The 15,295-nt window shown below is 60.6% G+C and overlaps 1 protein-coding gene across 1 annotated transcript; it reads right to left on the bottom strand.

The window, feature by feature from the left end:
• Window positions 1–59: 59 nt before the first annotated feature.
• Window positions 60–8,694, bottom strand: MFSD12 (major facilitator superfamily domain containing 12). Its single transcript, XM_036890661.2, has 10 exons — window positions 8,286–8,694; window positions 4,277–4,487; window positions 2,763–2,901; window positions 2,479–2,661; window positions 2,246–2,338; window positions 2,061–2,153; window positions 1,350–1,520; window positions 1,170–1,264; window positions 559–689; window positions 60–450 (listed from the first exon to the last, which is right to left on the bottom strand). The coding sequence occupies exons 1-10, from the start codon at window positions 8,581–8,583 to the stop codon at window positions 428–430; spliced, it is 1,437 nt and encodes a 478-aa protein (XP_036746556.1). The 5' UTR covers window positions 8,584–8,694; the 3' UTR covers window positions 60–427.
• Window positions 8,695–15,295: the final 6,601 nt, after the last annotated feature.

The raw sequence follows: 15,295 nt of genomic DNA, 5'->3' as shown, positions 1-15,295 counted from the left end.
CCTCGGGCATCTGTCTGCAGCGAGGGACCGGGAGCCTGGGCAACAAGTGGAGGCCCCAGTCCTCACCCACGGCGCTTCTTTATTCACCGTCAGCACAGGCCTGGGTGCAGGAAGCCGGACTTGGGCCCCAGCCTGGCTGCTGAATCCCGCAGCCGCCACACCCGGGTCTGGCCCAGCTTCCCAGCCGAGGCTGGGGGGCCGAGTAGGGAAGTCAGTCCCTGAGTCCCTTAGGGCCTGCCCCCACACAACAGAGGGTACCCCAAACATCCAGAGCTGGGACTGGGTCCCCCCAGCCCATCAGGACCCATGGGCCCCTGGATACCATGGGCCTAGCTCTAGGGACAGACAGGTGGGAGGAGCAGGCCACAGCCAGGCAGTGAGTGTGCAGGCCAGGTTCCTTTGATAGGGCAGTGGGCACGGGGGAGGGTCAGAGCCGGGTTCCAGGGTCCCCTGCAAGAGAAGGGGGTGGGTTAGTGTGTGGGGGTCTGTCTCTGTCCCAGCCCCAGCCCCCATGGCTTGGTTTGGGGTTCCTGGGGGGTGGAGGGGCCCACAACTCACAGCTCCGCAGACGGATGGGCCAGACAAGGAGACTGCACAGAGAGAGGGCGGCAGCCATGCCCACGCCGCCTGTCACGGCCACCATCACCCAGTGGTAGAAGCCCATGCAGGCCCTGCAGCAGAGCTCCGAGCTGGGAGGGGGGGAGGGGTGAGCCAGGACCCTGGTCCGCTGGGTCCTGCCCACCTTGGGGCCCGCCAGCCCCTGGGCCTTTGCACGTGCCGTTCCTCCCCAGTTGCCTAGGCCCAGTACCACATCCAGGGCCACCTCAGGGAGGCCCCCTGGCTTCTTGCCCAGGGCAGGGCTCGCTAGGCCGTGTCCTCCACCACCCGCCCCCACTCTGGCCACAGTTCTCACGCGATGATTCGGGTGGTGAGAGTCACCCCAGCTCCCCGGGCACAGGGACCAGGCGCAGGCTCCAGGGTGCACACCCAGTTCCCTCCAGACCTGGGGCCCCGGGTCCTGAGGTCTGTACTGCACAGATCCCGGCTCTCCCCAGCCCTGCCCACCCCATTGCCCGACACATCTGTGTGCTGTGTCCCGGGTCCCCGGCACATGGTATGCGCTCGGTGTATATGCACTCCCCCTAAAGGAGTGGACGCAGGCCACTCACGAGCAGGGGTGCAGGCTCTGGATGACCATGACTGCCAGCCCGTTGGCCACTTTGTCCGAGAAGCTCATGGCACCGTACACAAAGGCCCCGCTGTGCTGCGGGACATGGGCACGGGGGGTGAGCACCCACACCCCAGCCCTGGTCCCCAGCCCGTCCCCAGCCCCCACCAACCAGCCCTACCGTGTGGGGGCCAATGAGGTCTGCCGTCATGGCCAACGAGGTGACCAAGATGGTGGCACAGCCCACGCCCAGCAGCCCGGCTGCCACATACACGGCCACACCCAGCCTGTCCACCAGCGCCACCCAGGCTGCGAAGGCCAGGATCACCAGGAGGCCCACAAGGTAGGTGAGCTGCAGAGGAGCCAGCCGGGCGTCACCGCCTCCAGGCAGCTGTGAGCCTGCCCTCGGCGCCTCTGGTCTTCAATCTGCCCCACACCACCCCCCACCCACCCACAGGAGGGGCTGGAGTTGCGCCATCCCCAAGGAGTCCCCAGCCCTGACCTCGGAGGGGCCAGAGCCACAGGCTCTCAGGGCCCCGTGGAGCCAATGCTCTAACACCGTGTCTGTGCTCGGCTGCCGCTGAGGCCAGGGCTGCTTGTCCCCAGACGCAAACTGGTGAAAGTCTAATGAAACGAGGCCTGCAGTGCCCTGGGTGCCAGCCACATTTTAAGCGCTCAGCAGCCACTCCTGGCTCCTACCCTGGACAGTGCAGAAAGCTCTAGAGCTCTGCAGCCCCAATATGCTCAGAAGCAGGGATACTAAAGCTCAGTTCCCAGGTATGGTGCTTCTATAGGGCCCAGACCACCCAGTTCTGGGGGTCTGAGAGCCAAGGGCTCTGGGCGCAGGGTCCCCAGCCCTCCAGTCCCCGCCCCCCCGGCCCTGCCCACTCACATTCCTCCCGATGCACTTGTTGACAGGCTTCATGAGTAAGGACGAGAAGAAGCCACTGAGGTACATCACCAGCGGGATGGTGGCAATGAACTTCTGTCAGGGCAGAGCAGGTGCGGCGACTCAGACACGGCCCGCTGACCCGGGCCCGCCAGCCCTGCGGCCGCCCAGCGCCCCAGCCCGCTCACCTTTGGCAGGCTGAGGGAGTAGGTGAGGTACATGGCTATGTACGCCTGGGACAGGTTCACGATGAGCCTCGTGCTCATGTACAGCAAGCCCACCTGGGAGCAGACGAGGGCAGTGGAGGGCCCGGCAGCAGGGCACCTGCGGCCGGCGCCTGCTCCTGGGGCCGGGACCAGCATGTGTGCCCACGGAGTAGGGCTGCTGGCCACCGGTGGCTCAGGCTTCTGCCCTGGCCTACCTGATAGAAGGCCGGCTCCCGGAGCCAGTGCTTCCAGAGCAGCAGGTGCTGGGCGCGGGCGGGGGCCAGCAGGGGGCTGTGCTCCCCCGGCTCCTCAGCCTGCGGCCGGCGCCGCTCCCTGGTACCCAGGTGGAACAGCAGCGAGAAGACGGCACCCACGCCAACCACCAGCAGGGACAGGTTCTGGGACAGGGCAGGGAGGGGTCAGCAGTGGCTCCCATGGGTGAGCCCTGGGGCTCAGGGCCTCAGGGGTGTCCCGTCCACCCGCCCAGGGCCCAGCTCACCCGGAACACGGGCACATCTTGGACCCCCAGCTGTTCCCTGTCTTCCTGGGCGGGCCCCAAGCGCGGAGCGCCCTGTAGGTGGAGCAGGAGCCAGGCGGCGCCGTAGACAGTGATGTTGGCCATCACGGTGAAAGCGTACCTGTGCAGACAGGTGCGGCCTCAGCACGGCAGCCAGCAAACCACACGGCCGCTTCCTCCCCAGGAGGCTGCCTGCGGGCCTCGGGAACCTCTGGCCCATGAGCGACTTCAGCCATCAGACGCTGGGTGGCCCAGGAAGCCACCACTGGCCTGTTTCCCCAGGCTGCACATTATCTGACGACTTACACCCCTGACCTGCAACTCCACCCCAGGCCAAGGGGCAGAGACTCAGGGAAGCAGGGCCGAGTCGGGGCTGCAGCCCAAAGTCAGAACCCGAGATGCTCAGAAGCCAGGACCCTAGAATTCTCGGTTCCCAGACCCTGGGCTTCCGCAAGGCAAAGACTCCATAGTCCCGAATCAGCTGCGTCTGCACCTGCCTGCAGCCCCAGGGCGACGTCCCTCCAGAGCCTGGGGGGTGGGGCAGAGGTGGGGCCTCTAAGCCTCACCAGGACTCGGTTTCCCCTTCTGAAAGTGAGAACAATATCCACAGAGGCCAAAGTGAAGATGACAGGAGGCTGGCAGTAGAGCCCACAGGGAGAAGGAACCCCCGAGCCTGGCCTCAGTCTCCCCCAGCCCCTCCCACCAGCTGGAGCCCTCGCACCCCAACCCACCATATTGGGCAACCCGTAGATAGCTCAGGCCTCCTCCCGGCCACAAGGCGGAACCTGCGGTGGGAGGGGACGAGGCCAGGCTGGGCAGAGCTGGGGCCCAAAGTGGCTGCACTGTGGGCAGGCAGGGCCCTCGAAGATGCTGGTGTAACAGCAAGAGTTAGCAGCCAGTCGACGCCTCTGCGAGCCTGGCCCTCCCAGTACCTCCTGGCCTTGGGCACATGACAGCCCCTGGGGCTGCATGGGGATGAAAGGTGATTAGAACTGGGCCTGGCACCCAGCAGGCACCCCCTGCGTGCTCCTACCACCTTCATGCCTACAAAACCTCCTTCAGCACCTCAAGCAAGCTGACCGATAAGCCAGGTGCCAACTGGACCCAGGAGCAGCAAGGCAGGATTCCAAGGTGGCCCCAGAGATCGCCACGCCCGGGCCCCACCCTGTCTAATCCACTCCCCCGGGCCGGGCCTGTGACTGGTGGGATGGCACTCCGTGTTTGGTTGGCACGCTGCGACGGTGGTGAGGGGTTCTGTGGATGTCACGGAGATGGTCCTGGGTGGGCCTGACCTAATCAGGCGGCCTCGGGGGAAGGGTCTCCTCCCTGCCTGAGATCAGAGACCCTCCTGCCGGCCTCAGCCTAGCAGCCTGGCCACTGCGAGCTCCGTGAGACAGCGAGTCCTGCCACCAAGTCCGTCAGTGGGGCGGGGCCCAGCTTCAGATGAGACCCCAGCCCTGGGTCCCGGCCCGCCTGTCCCGCCCACCGCCACGCACCTGAGGGCCGTGAGCTCCACCTTCTCGTGGTCGCTGCTGACCAGCTCCGGGATGAGGCTGAGGTGCGCGACCTGCGTGGCGGCCCAGCCGAACTGGAAGACCACGACGAAGGGCCCGTAGTAGAGGAGGGCGGCTGGCTCGGGGGTGGCCGCCCCGCAGCCCAGGCACGGGCTGAAGATGAAGGGGAAGGAGAGCAGGACACAGACGGTGCCTGTGGACAGCAGGCGGGGGGCGCACATCAGAGGGCTTCCCGGGTGCAACCGGGCGGGGACCCTCCCAGATGACACAGTGGGGAGAGGGTCTGCAGCCCAGGGCTCCCCAGGCCCACGGGCCCAGGGACAAACAGGGAAACCGAGGCGGAGGGGCCGGGTTACATCCCCCGGGGTCCCATGGGGAAACGGGCACAACAGGCTGCAGCGCTGCCGAGGCCACATGCCGTAAGCACCCCCGGGTGGCAGATGGGGAAACAAGCAGAGCGCTGAGGTCACATGGCAGGCTGAAGGCGAGCCCCCCACAGACACACCATTCACACCGCAGCTTCCCCTTCCCGCTGCCAGGACAGGCAGGGGCAGCCTTCCGACCCCACCCCTCTCAAGGGCCCCGGGGGGCCTGTAGGCGTCAGGAGGCCAGGGCATGCGAGACGGGGCCGGTTTGGACCCTGCCCCCTGAGCCCCAGCGTCCCTGTCAGCCTGTAAGGGGGCCTCCCCCCGGAAAAACCCTCCTACCCCAGAGGCCCCGCACCCCCCCTCCTCTCGGGCCTCCAAGCTGGTGCAGCCCCAGGACCTTTGCGCTGTTGTGCCTTCTGCCTGGAATGCCCTCCCCCTCACAGCCTGGAAAGGCTGGCTCTTTTTCATTCCTCAGGACTCAAATGCCACCTCCCCAAAGAAGCCCCCCCTGACCAACCGAGTCACCAGCAGTCTCCTGGCCCCAACACACGCTGTCTGGACCCCGCTCTGTTTTCCTCAGCCTGTAGCACACACGGGAATTGTTTTCTGCCTGCCTCCCCCGCAAGACTGAAGGCTCTCGCGGGGTGAATAACAGAGCTAAGTGGCTTTCCTGTCCCTGGCACCCAGTGTCAATTCCTTTTGAACCAGTGAATAGTGAATAACAACGGCGGCCTCTATTTACAGCCCCAAGGGACGGACGTTATTAACCCCATTTTCCAGAGGAGGGTACAGGTCCACCAAGCAAGCCGCAGAGCTAAGAATCCAGCCTGCAGGACCCCGTGCCAGCCCTGCACCCTCCTCCCCCATCCCCAGCCCGACCTCCTGCCGCCAGGCCCAGGGTGATCTCATCCCCCAGATGGGATGGGGAAATGAAACCAGAACCCCGCAGTTTCTCTGGAACTGGTGCCTGGGAGGGGCCTGCCGGGAAGATCCCTGTGGGACCCAGAAACGCCTGCCCTGGCGGGACTCCACCCTGCCACCCAGGCCAGGTTAGCCATTGTCGGAGCCAGGCCGCCAGGCTGGTGTCCAGGGCAAGCGACTTTGCCCCTCGGGGTCTCAGTTTCCAGAAAATACAGATAATGAAAATCCTGGCCTCACAGGGCTGGCATGGGACTGAGAGTCGGTGCATGAAAGCAGGCACTTCCACTATTCTCCTCCAAGAAGAACACACACAGAAAGCTACGTAGAGTCACTTGCCCCCCAGGACAGCAAACTGTGACTTAACTGCAGTTCCCACCCATCCCAGGAATGTAACCTAACAGTCCGGCAGGAATCCGCAGGTCAGCACTAGTGAGGTGGTCTGTGTGAGATGGTTTGACTCCCCCCGCCAGAAGATGTCCAGGCCTTATCTTTTCTTCTGCCAATTCCTTATGTACCCTCCAGTATATTCCATTTGTACAACCCCGGAGCATCTCTCTACTTGGGATGGTGGATGGGATGCTGGCTGATTCATGAATCACTTAATAAAGCCAATTAGACCTTCAAATCTACTCTGTTGAATTTTAACAACTTTAAGCCACTTCCCACCTTGAGCAGCTTCAAAGCTATATTTCACACCTTTGCACAAGATATTTCAACTACTTGGCATGCCCCACAATACCTACATGCTCCTATTCATCCTTCAAAACCCCAAAGCTAATGCCCCCCTCCTCCAGAGCCCTGCTGCTTCCTTATGAAGCCATTCACCTGCCGGTCCATCCACCTGCCCCAGCCTGGGCCCTGCAGGAGTGTCCACATCTGGTTCTGAGGGTCCTCCCTGGGCTAGGGGGGAGCCCAGAAGGCTTGTTATGAGGAAGAATTGCGTCTGGTCACCACCACCCTCAAACTCAGGGGCAAAATAGGGAAGTGGGCACTGTTGCCTAGGTGACCTCCACTCAAGGCACATCAGGGTCATGAGGGGCCATCCTGGCTTCCTCTCTCCACAGACACTCCTGGGTCTCCCCACGTGCCCACCCTAGGCATGGAAGGGGCTCAGGTGAAGGCCCTGGTGTCTGGTTGGGGCACCCCCTCCGGCCCCACACCTGTTGTATACAAAGGCTTCAGTGCCCTGTTCACCAAGGTGCCCAGCCCCCGCCTCTCCTGGGGCACTCAGATTCTCCTTCTGGGGGCAGGTGGGGCCCTGGCCGAACCCCAGCCCCCCACCTATGAAAGGGGCACACAGGCAGCCGGTAGGCTCCAAGCCAGGGGCAGGCCCCTCCCAGGGGGCTCTGCCTGCTCCGTGTCAGACTGGGGATCCCCTCCACCCCGCAGGCCCCATTTCCTCAGCAGGGTCTCACATCTGCCACAGAAAAGAGGCCCCCACGCCTCCCATCCCTCGGGCCTGGGAACTACCTTGTTTGCTTGTCACTGAATTTACCTATTATGAGCAAAACCACTCTAGACTCGGCTCAGCTCCATGAGTGATCCCAGCATGGGCGCAAAGGGGAGCATCTCTAACGTCAGCTCTCCGGGGGAGGCCATCGCTGGTCAAGGTCTGCGGCTCCCACCTCCCTGGCTGCTGCTACCGCCGAAAGCGACCCAAGCAATCTGGCCCCTGGGCCTTGCCTGCCACTTAGGCTGCTGGGAAATCTGCTGCACCTTGCAAATACGGCACTCCCATGGCCCGGGGCAAACCACTGCCTCCTCCCTCATTGTTCCCAAGGGCAGGGGAAATGGCATCGGGTCCCTCCTGGTTTCTGCAGAGCCGCCAAGAATTCCCAGAGGTGGACAGGACTCCTGGCCTTGCCTCCTGAAGAGCCCGCAAGCCCCAAATGTCAGGATGGCAGGCCTGTCTTCAGGGTAAGGGCAGCTGGGAAAGCTGTCCAAGCTAATCTCAAGGCCCAGGGTCTGGCTGGGCAGGGAGGCAGGCCTTACATGGGTGCTCCCCAGGCAGGGCGCCCCAGCCCTGCCACCTCCCTTCCCCTCCCCTCCTCAGCAGCCCACTAGCCCAGGCAACGCCCCCAGACAGAGGGGGACCTCACTGCCTGCCCGGCAGACGCCCATCCCCTTCGGCCGACAGGCACAGACCTCCAGCCCCCAACTCCTGGCTCCCAGGGCAGCCCCCGAAACCCTCCAAGCACCAGGCTGCCCACAGGGGACAGGCATGGCTGGGAGAGCACTGGGGGAGGCAACAGATGGGCCCCAGGGGGGCTCTAGGCAGCCTGATCCTCACTCAACAGAACTGTCCTGGGGGTGGGGGTCACCCTAACGGGCGGAGAAGTCAGGCTACACCGGAGGAGACACGGGGAGTCACACAATGCAGGGAGAGCTGGGGTGCCGGGGGGGTGTCAGACGGACAAAGAGAAGTGACACTGAAGGGTCACATGATGGAGGGGGATCTGCAGGTCGGGCCTGCCCCAGCCTGGGCCCTGCAGGAGTGTCCACATCTGGTTTTGAGGGTCCTCCCCCTCAAACACGGCAGGCTCCTGGGGGGCAGGTAGTTAAGGAGCTGGCAGACAGACCGGGCAGGCTCAGACCATGGAAAACTGACAGTCGGGGGAGGCTCCGGCCGTGGCAGACAGACAGACAGACGGGGAGGCTCCGGCCCGGGGACACCGGGCGCGCGTTCGGAGGGGGAGGCTTACCAACCAGGTGCCAGGCCTTGCGGGGACCGTAGCGGGCGCAGCGGCCGGCGGCGCGGTCGGCCTCGTAGCCCACGAGGGGCGTGCACAGCCCGTCGGCCACCTGGCCGAGCAGCAGCAGCAGGCCCGCGCCGCGTGAGCTGTAGGCGCGCACCGAGTGCAGGTACAGCAGGAGGTAGGTGAACCACATGGACGCGCACAGGTCGTTGAGGAAGTGCCCCACGGCGTAGCTCAGCCGCGCGACCAGCGATAGCTGTCGCGGGGGCGCCCCCGCTCCGGCGGCCGGAGGCCCAGGGCCCATGACGGCTCCGACTCGGGCCGGGCGGCCGCTGGCACTCCGGACCCCGCTAGCCGCGAGCCCTGCTGCTCGCGCGGCGTCCGCCCGCCCAATGAGAGCGCCTGAGGCTCCAGACCGCAGACCCGAGACCTACCGCCCAGGCGAGGCGGGCACTCTCGGAGTGGCGGCCGCCTGCGCCAATCGGAGTCGCGCGCTGGGGCCCGAGAGCCAATTGTCAGGGGGAGGGGCATGGCTTTGGGGCCGCTTGACTTCTCCGCGTGGCGCCGACGGGGCCGCGCGGTCCTAGCGCCCGACGGCTCACGATGGGTTTGCGGTATCCCTGCGCGGAGGTGGGGGCGACAGTAGGCGCTCGCTCACCCAGACTCCCTCCTCCTGGCCCGCGCCACCCCAGCCTGCCCGCTGCTTTGCTAGGCCAACGTGGGCCGGGAAGGATGGGGTGGGCCGGGGGCGTGGGTGGGTGGGAGACCGAGTTCGAGTCCCAGTCCGAGTCCGAGCTCTCCTCTGCCGGGGGTCCGGTGACTTCCCGGCCGGAGAGACCCAATCGGACTCGGGGCGGACGTAGTAATTCTAATTAATTAGTTATTAAGGATAATAATGGGGATAATCACCATAATAACGCCAACTGGCATCTAATGAGCTAATGAAAGCTCCCGGCGCCAGGCGCACCACGTGGGTTAGCTCGCCCAGCTGGGCCCGGGGTGGGGCGCGGCCGCTCCCCTTTCTGGGGCCAGACACTGGCCCAGAGAGGGGATGAGGTCCAGGGGTGCACGGGGAGTCAGGGACTCAGGCCTGCGCTCCGGACCCCTCCCCACCCTCCTCCCAAGCCCTCCCATTGCTGCGTGTGGGTAAAATTGTAACATTTCCGGAGTATCTCACCTGGCTTTAGGGCACTTGCACATCCTCAGGGGTGGAGAGACGTCCATCTCCCCGTCTGTGGGTAACTACCTGGGCAACCGAGGGTGTGTCTGAACCTGAGAGTTTAAAGGAAGGGGTTGACTTGCCGGAGCAGCAGTTTGTAAACAATAAACGTGTTTTAAACTTTATTTCTCCCTTTGACTGATTTCGGTTTTTAGAGGTATTTTGCCCTGGGATTTCCTTTCGCCAGACTTAACACCTGGCGGCAGTCAGCAGGGTACCTCTGAACCCAAAATCTGTCATAATGGGGAGACCTTTGGGAGGGCTGCTCCTGCGGATGGTGGGGAGGCCCCAGCGGATGCAGCAGCAGAGGGTGCCGCTTCACCTGTTAGTATCCCCCCAGCTGTGGCGCTTCCAACTTGGGGAAACCCCTAATGGGGAACTGGTCTAGCGTAGAGTACCTCCTAGAGGGGTGGGGCCTTCCCCAGAACTGGGGCAGGGTGGAAACACCGGAAGCTGCAGAATCAGCCCTCCCTGAGTTGGAAGACTGCTTGGAGACCTCAGGGGCCGTGTAGCAACTGACATTATGGGGTCTCTTTTCATTGAGATAGTGGAAAATGTTATACAGGAGAAAGAGGATTGTCGAGGGACTTAGACGGGAGAGAGACGCACTTCAGCATCGCTTGGAGGAGCTGGGCGATAACCTGCAGGATGCTGTTAAAGAAGAGAGACAGTTACTGAAAAGGCAGGTCATCCTAGAAGGCTCCTTAGCAGCGGCGAGGGGGGAGGCGGCAGGAGAAGCCGCGTTGCAGGAGGCCGTGGGGAGGGGGAGGAAAGAGCAGAGCCTTCAGTCCCGGGATGGTGGAGGACCAGCTGTCGGTGAAAGAGCCCGAGGGAGAAGAGGAGGCAACGGGGCTGTTGGCGGATCTGCTACCCAGGCCACCGCCGGAGGTACCAGCCTCTCTTGTTTTAAAGGCCCGCCCGGTTGTAATTAAAATAAAAACAAAACGACCTCGGGCTCCTCAGGGGGAGGAGCAGCCCCCTCCCCAGGTTGGGGAGCACTGTATGCTCCTCCCCATACCCAGGATGAGCTGGTGGACATGAGCGTCCAGGATAGGCAGAGGCCGTCGGAATCTCTGCCTACATGGCTTTTACGTCTCTGGGATCTGGGCGTGGAAAACATTGTTGTGTCGGGTACTGAGATGAGTACACTGGCTTCCCTGACGACTCACCCTTCCCTCCGGCAGCGGTTGCAAAATGCCTGTCACGCGTCAGAGAATCAGACACTCCTGGAATGGCTGACAGCTGCCATCAGGATAGTTTGGCCTAATCAGGGTGATTTACCATATTTTCCCAGTAGTTGGAAAACGTATGCAGAGCCCCAACAGGTACTGTGGGAATCAGGTATGAAAAATATCATCCATAATATGGACCCCCAGGGCCCCGATGAGGAGGTGTTCACTGTAGGAATGAGAAACCTGGTCCTGCACACAGCTCCCCCATCTCTCTGTGGGTCCCTAGTGAATACTCTTGCCCCCCACCTGGGGCACCCCATAAGAGAGGCTACTCTACTCATACTTTAGCAGATCTGGGGGGTTGAAACAGTAAGGGCACTGAGGGAAGTACGGGCCACGACTGAAAGGAGAGGTGCAAGAGGCCCCGTGAAGGTCTTGAGCACCCAGATGTGGGTTGATCTGATAAAGGCTGAGGTAGTGAAAGGAAAACTCGATGGGCAGCCCCATAGAATCTTGCTAGAACTGTGGCACTGATTAAAGCCAGAGCAGCAGTTCCAGCCGCTGAGGCCCAGGACACGGAAACCAGAGTCAAGGCCTCATGCCCAGCCTGTGTCCCTGCAAAACTTCCTGGGGTACAGTACTCGGGATTCACCTGGGCCCTCACCCCCACAGGAGGACAATTGGGCATCGCAGTTCGACTGAGCCGGGGGTCAAAGTCCCCACCTTGGGGGACATGGTGGGGACCGGAGGCCACGTGTAGAATTAGCAATTTATCAGTCCCCTGTGAAGGTACGTGTCCTGGCGCTGGTGGGCACAGGAGCTGAGTGTCCTCTGGTCCATGGCAACCCTGAGTGTTTCCAAATCTCATTGGGGATGGGGCATTTACCCCCAAAGGAGTATACTGGGTACATTTCTCCCATCCCTGAATATATTTTGGGGGTAGATATCCTGCAGAGCCTATGGTTACAGACCTCTGCAGGTGAGTTCAGACTGAGGGTACGTGTGGTAAAGGCAGTTCTGAGGGGACAGGCTAAGCACTCACCTGTCACTCTGCCTGTACCTCAGCGGGTGACAAATACTAAGCAGTATAAATTGCCTGGGGGGCACAAGGAAATTGGAGAAACTCTCCAGGAGTTGGAGAGGGTGGGCATCATAAAGCCCACTCATAGTCCTTTTAGTTCCCCAGTGTGGCCAGTGAGAAAGCCAGACGGCTCCTGGCGTATGACCGTGGACTACAGGGAATTGAATGAAGTCCCACCCCCTTTGCATGCTGCTGTCCCCTCTATAGCAGCCATTCTGGACACCCTCAGCCGTGAGCTGGGAACATATCATTATGCAGTAGACCTTGCGAATGCTTTCTTCTCTACTGACATAGCACAGGAAAGCCAGGAACAGTTGCCTTCACGTGGGAAGGCCGGCCGTGGACATTCACTGTCCTTCCACAGGGACACCTCCACAGTCCCACCATCTGTCATGGACTCAGCCCAGGATTTGGCCACACGGAGGAAACTGCAAACAGTGCAGCTGTATCACTACATTGATTATATTATGCTCACGTCTGATTCTCTTTCAGATTTAGAAGGGGCGGTTCCTAGACTGCTGCAACACCTACAGGAGGAAGGATGGGCTGTGAACAGCACCAAGGTTCAGGGACCTCATTTGTCTGTGAAATTCTTGGGGGTTGTCTGGTCAGGTAGAACTAAAGTTGTTCCTGAAGCCGTTATAGACAAGGTCCAGGCCTTCCCCACCCCTACCACTGTGGCAGGATTACAAGTGTTTTTGGGTCTTTTGGGCTACTGGAGAGTGTTTATCCTGTGCTTGGCACAAATTCTGAAGCCCTTATACTGGTTGGTACGAAAGGGCATCAGTTGAGACTGGGATGAGATGTGTGCAGCTGCTTTTACTGCTGCCAAGTGGGCAGTCAAGGCCATACAGGCCTTGACTGTAATGGACTCATCAAGGCCCTGTGACCTAGATGTTCATGTAACCGAAGATGGTTAGGGATGGGGCCTTTGGCAGTGGCTTGAATGGACCCGCCAACCTATTGCATTCTGGTCACAACTATGGAAAAGAGCAGAGGTCCGGTCCACCTTGACAGAGAAGCAACTGGCTGCTATGTACCACGCCTTCCTGGCTACGGAGCCCATTGCTGGAACAGCTCCGACCAAGGTAATAACTACCTATCCCATCGCGGGGTGGGTGCAAGACTGGACCCAAAGGCTACAGAGTGGCATGTCGCAGACACCTACACAGGCCAAATGGGGCGCATATTTACAGCAGTGCAGCGCCCTCTCTACTAGCCCCTTAAGTGGAGAACTCCCAATGCTTATTGGGGCCAGTGACCTATACCAATGGAAAGCAGAAAGAACTTGCCTTTCAGCCCTTGGTAGCCGAGACTCCTTATCAGGAGGGAAAAGCCCCTGTACCTGAAGATGCTTGGCACACAGACTGCTCCAGTTGTGGGCAGCCCCCGAAGTGGAGGGCTGTGGCTTTCCATCCTAAGACTGAGGCAATATGGCTGGAGGATGGAGAGGGGAAGAGCAGTCAGTGGGCTGAGCTGCGGGCAGGATGGCTCGTGGTCACCCAGGAGTGCTTCCCCCATAGTTGTCTGCATTGACAGCTGGGCCGTCTATCGGGGGCTTGACCCTGTGGCTACCATGCCACCTGGATGGTTGGTCACTGGCCCCTTTTGGGGACAAGAGTTGTGGCAAGACCTGTGGGCCTCTGGTCAAACTAAGACAGTTACCGTATATCATGTGCGCAACATCCCGCCGCCAGCCCCCACTGCATTAAGCCCTGGATTCACTGTTGAACGGACCTGGCCCTGGACATTTTGACACATGGACCGGCGATGGCTGGCCCTTCTGGCACCTCAGGGGAACGGCCTGGAAGCTGGCCTCTTGTCTGTTCCTGGAATAACAGCTGAATGGCCCCCAAAGGTCATGGTAGTGTACCCAAAACGTCCAGGACCTAAGAGCATCTTGTGGGGAAGTTTTGTTTTATCTTTATGGCCAGTGCCTGTACCTCCCGTAGCCCTATATACTGACCCATCTGGAACTCCCACAGGGAGGGGGTGAAAGTCTGGTGTACTAGACCAGGATGAGATCCCATTCCTGCCGCTGTTTTATCACAAGACCACCCTCTGGCATGTATCCTACCTGATGGACAAGATTTGCCTACGCTGGTGCCATTAAACCATGTACCTTATCGCCCCTAAGGTTATTTTCCCCTACAGTCCTGGTGTCCTGAGCGCGCCCCCTGGCTGCAGCTGCACATGATGATTGCTCTGAGCCCTCGGCTACCGCCTGCCTGCGGAATGGACGGGCTATGGACTTAATGTGCATGGGACCTTGCTGAATCCTCCGGCTTGAGGATTGTCATAATTTTATTGCTATTATGTCATTAGTCAGATCACAATGCTCCAGTTTTCTCGCCCAGGGGCCATTGGGGAAGAAGGGGAAAGAGTAGATTGTGAGGCCAGATTTCTGGAGCGGTGGCCTGTGGGTAAAATTGTCACATTTCCAGAATCTCTCCTGGCTTTAGTGCATTTGCATATTCTCAGGGGCGGAGAGAAGCTCATCTCCATAATTACCTGGGCAGCAGAGGGCGTGCGTGAACCTGAGAGTTTAAAGGGAGAGGCTGGCTTGCTTGGGGGCTTCTTCAGGAGCAGAGGAGAGCCGGCTTTAAACTTTATTTTTCCCTTTGGCTGGTTTCGGTTTTTAGAGATGTTTTGCCCTGGAATTTCCTCTCCCCGGACTTACACTGGGTCACCACCAACCTGTTTCAAGTTTCTCCAAATGTTGGGTGCAGGTCCCCCAGCCTCCGGGCTCCTCCAATGGTAGATTAAAACCTGCACTCTGGAGCCAGAATTGTGGGGACCACATCCAGCCCACCCCTCCAAGGCGTCCCTTAACTTGCCCCAAGTATGTGGGTGGAGGGGGCTCACTCTGCCCAGCTCTAGAGTGGGTATAATGCTCATTAAAAGTGGTGTGTAAATGTCAGCTCTTAATATTGCCAGCCAGAAAGCCTTGTCAGCACCCGTTTCCCCTCTGGGTCCCCCTGTCCTCCAGAGCTGCCCCCATGACAACATTATCTGGCCCGCACCCCACCCCAGCTGTGGCTGTCTGTCTCACCCCACTGGACTGTGGTCCCCACGAAGGCCAGGATGGGTCAGTGCCAGTCACTGTGTGGTTGCAGCGATGCCTGGCACACACACACTTGAGAAGGAGCTCAAGAAATATCTGCGGAGTGAATGAATGGTGGGCACAGGCAGAAAATCAGAGATTCAGACAGACACTGGACCAAACAGGAGCCCCCTTACAAATGGGAAGCTCAGGTGGCCGGAGGGGTGGCCCACCCAGACCCCGACACGGATGTAGACCCCTGCCACACACGCTCTCATAAAGGAGCCTGAAAATGGGTGTGGATGGGGTCTCAGGAGCTCAGTAGACAATGTAGCAGGAAACAGGGAATAAGAAGCAGACAGACTGCTTAGCAGAAGATAAAGGGGTCAGGGGAGATAAGAATCTTGGTTCTTTCCTCCTAGCAGAGTGTGGGCACTCTCTGCAAAATAAAAACACTGCCTAAGCCTGTTATCACATCTCTTGCCTCCCTTCCTTCTCCAC

This window comes from Manis pentadactyla, chromosome 12, assembly GCF_030020395.1.
Source record: "Manis pentadactyla isolate mManPen7 chromosome 12, mManPen7.hap1, whole genome shotgun sequence".
Taxonomy (NCBI): Eukaryota; Metazoa; Chordata; class Mammalia; order Pholidota; family Manidae; genus Manis; species Manis pentadactyla.
Note: the sequence above shows the minus strand (reverse complement) of the source record. Positions and strands in the feature narration are given on the sequence as shown.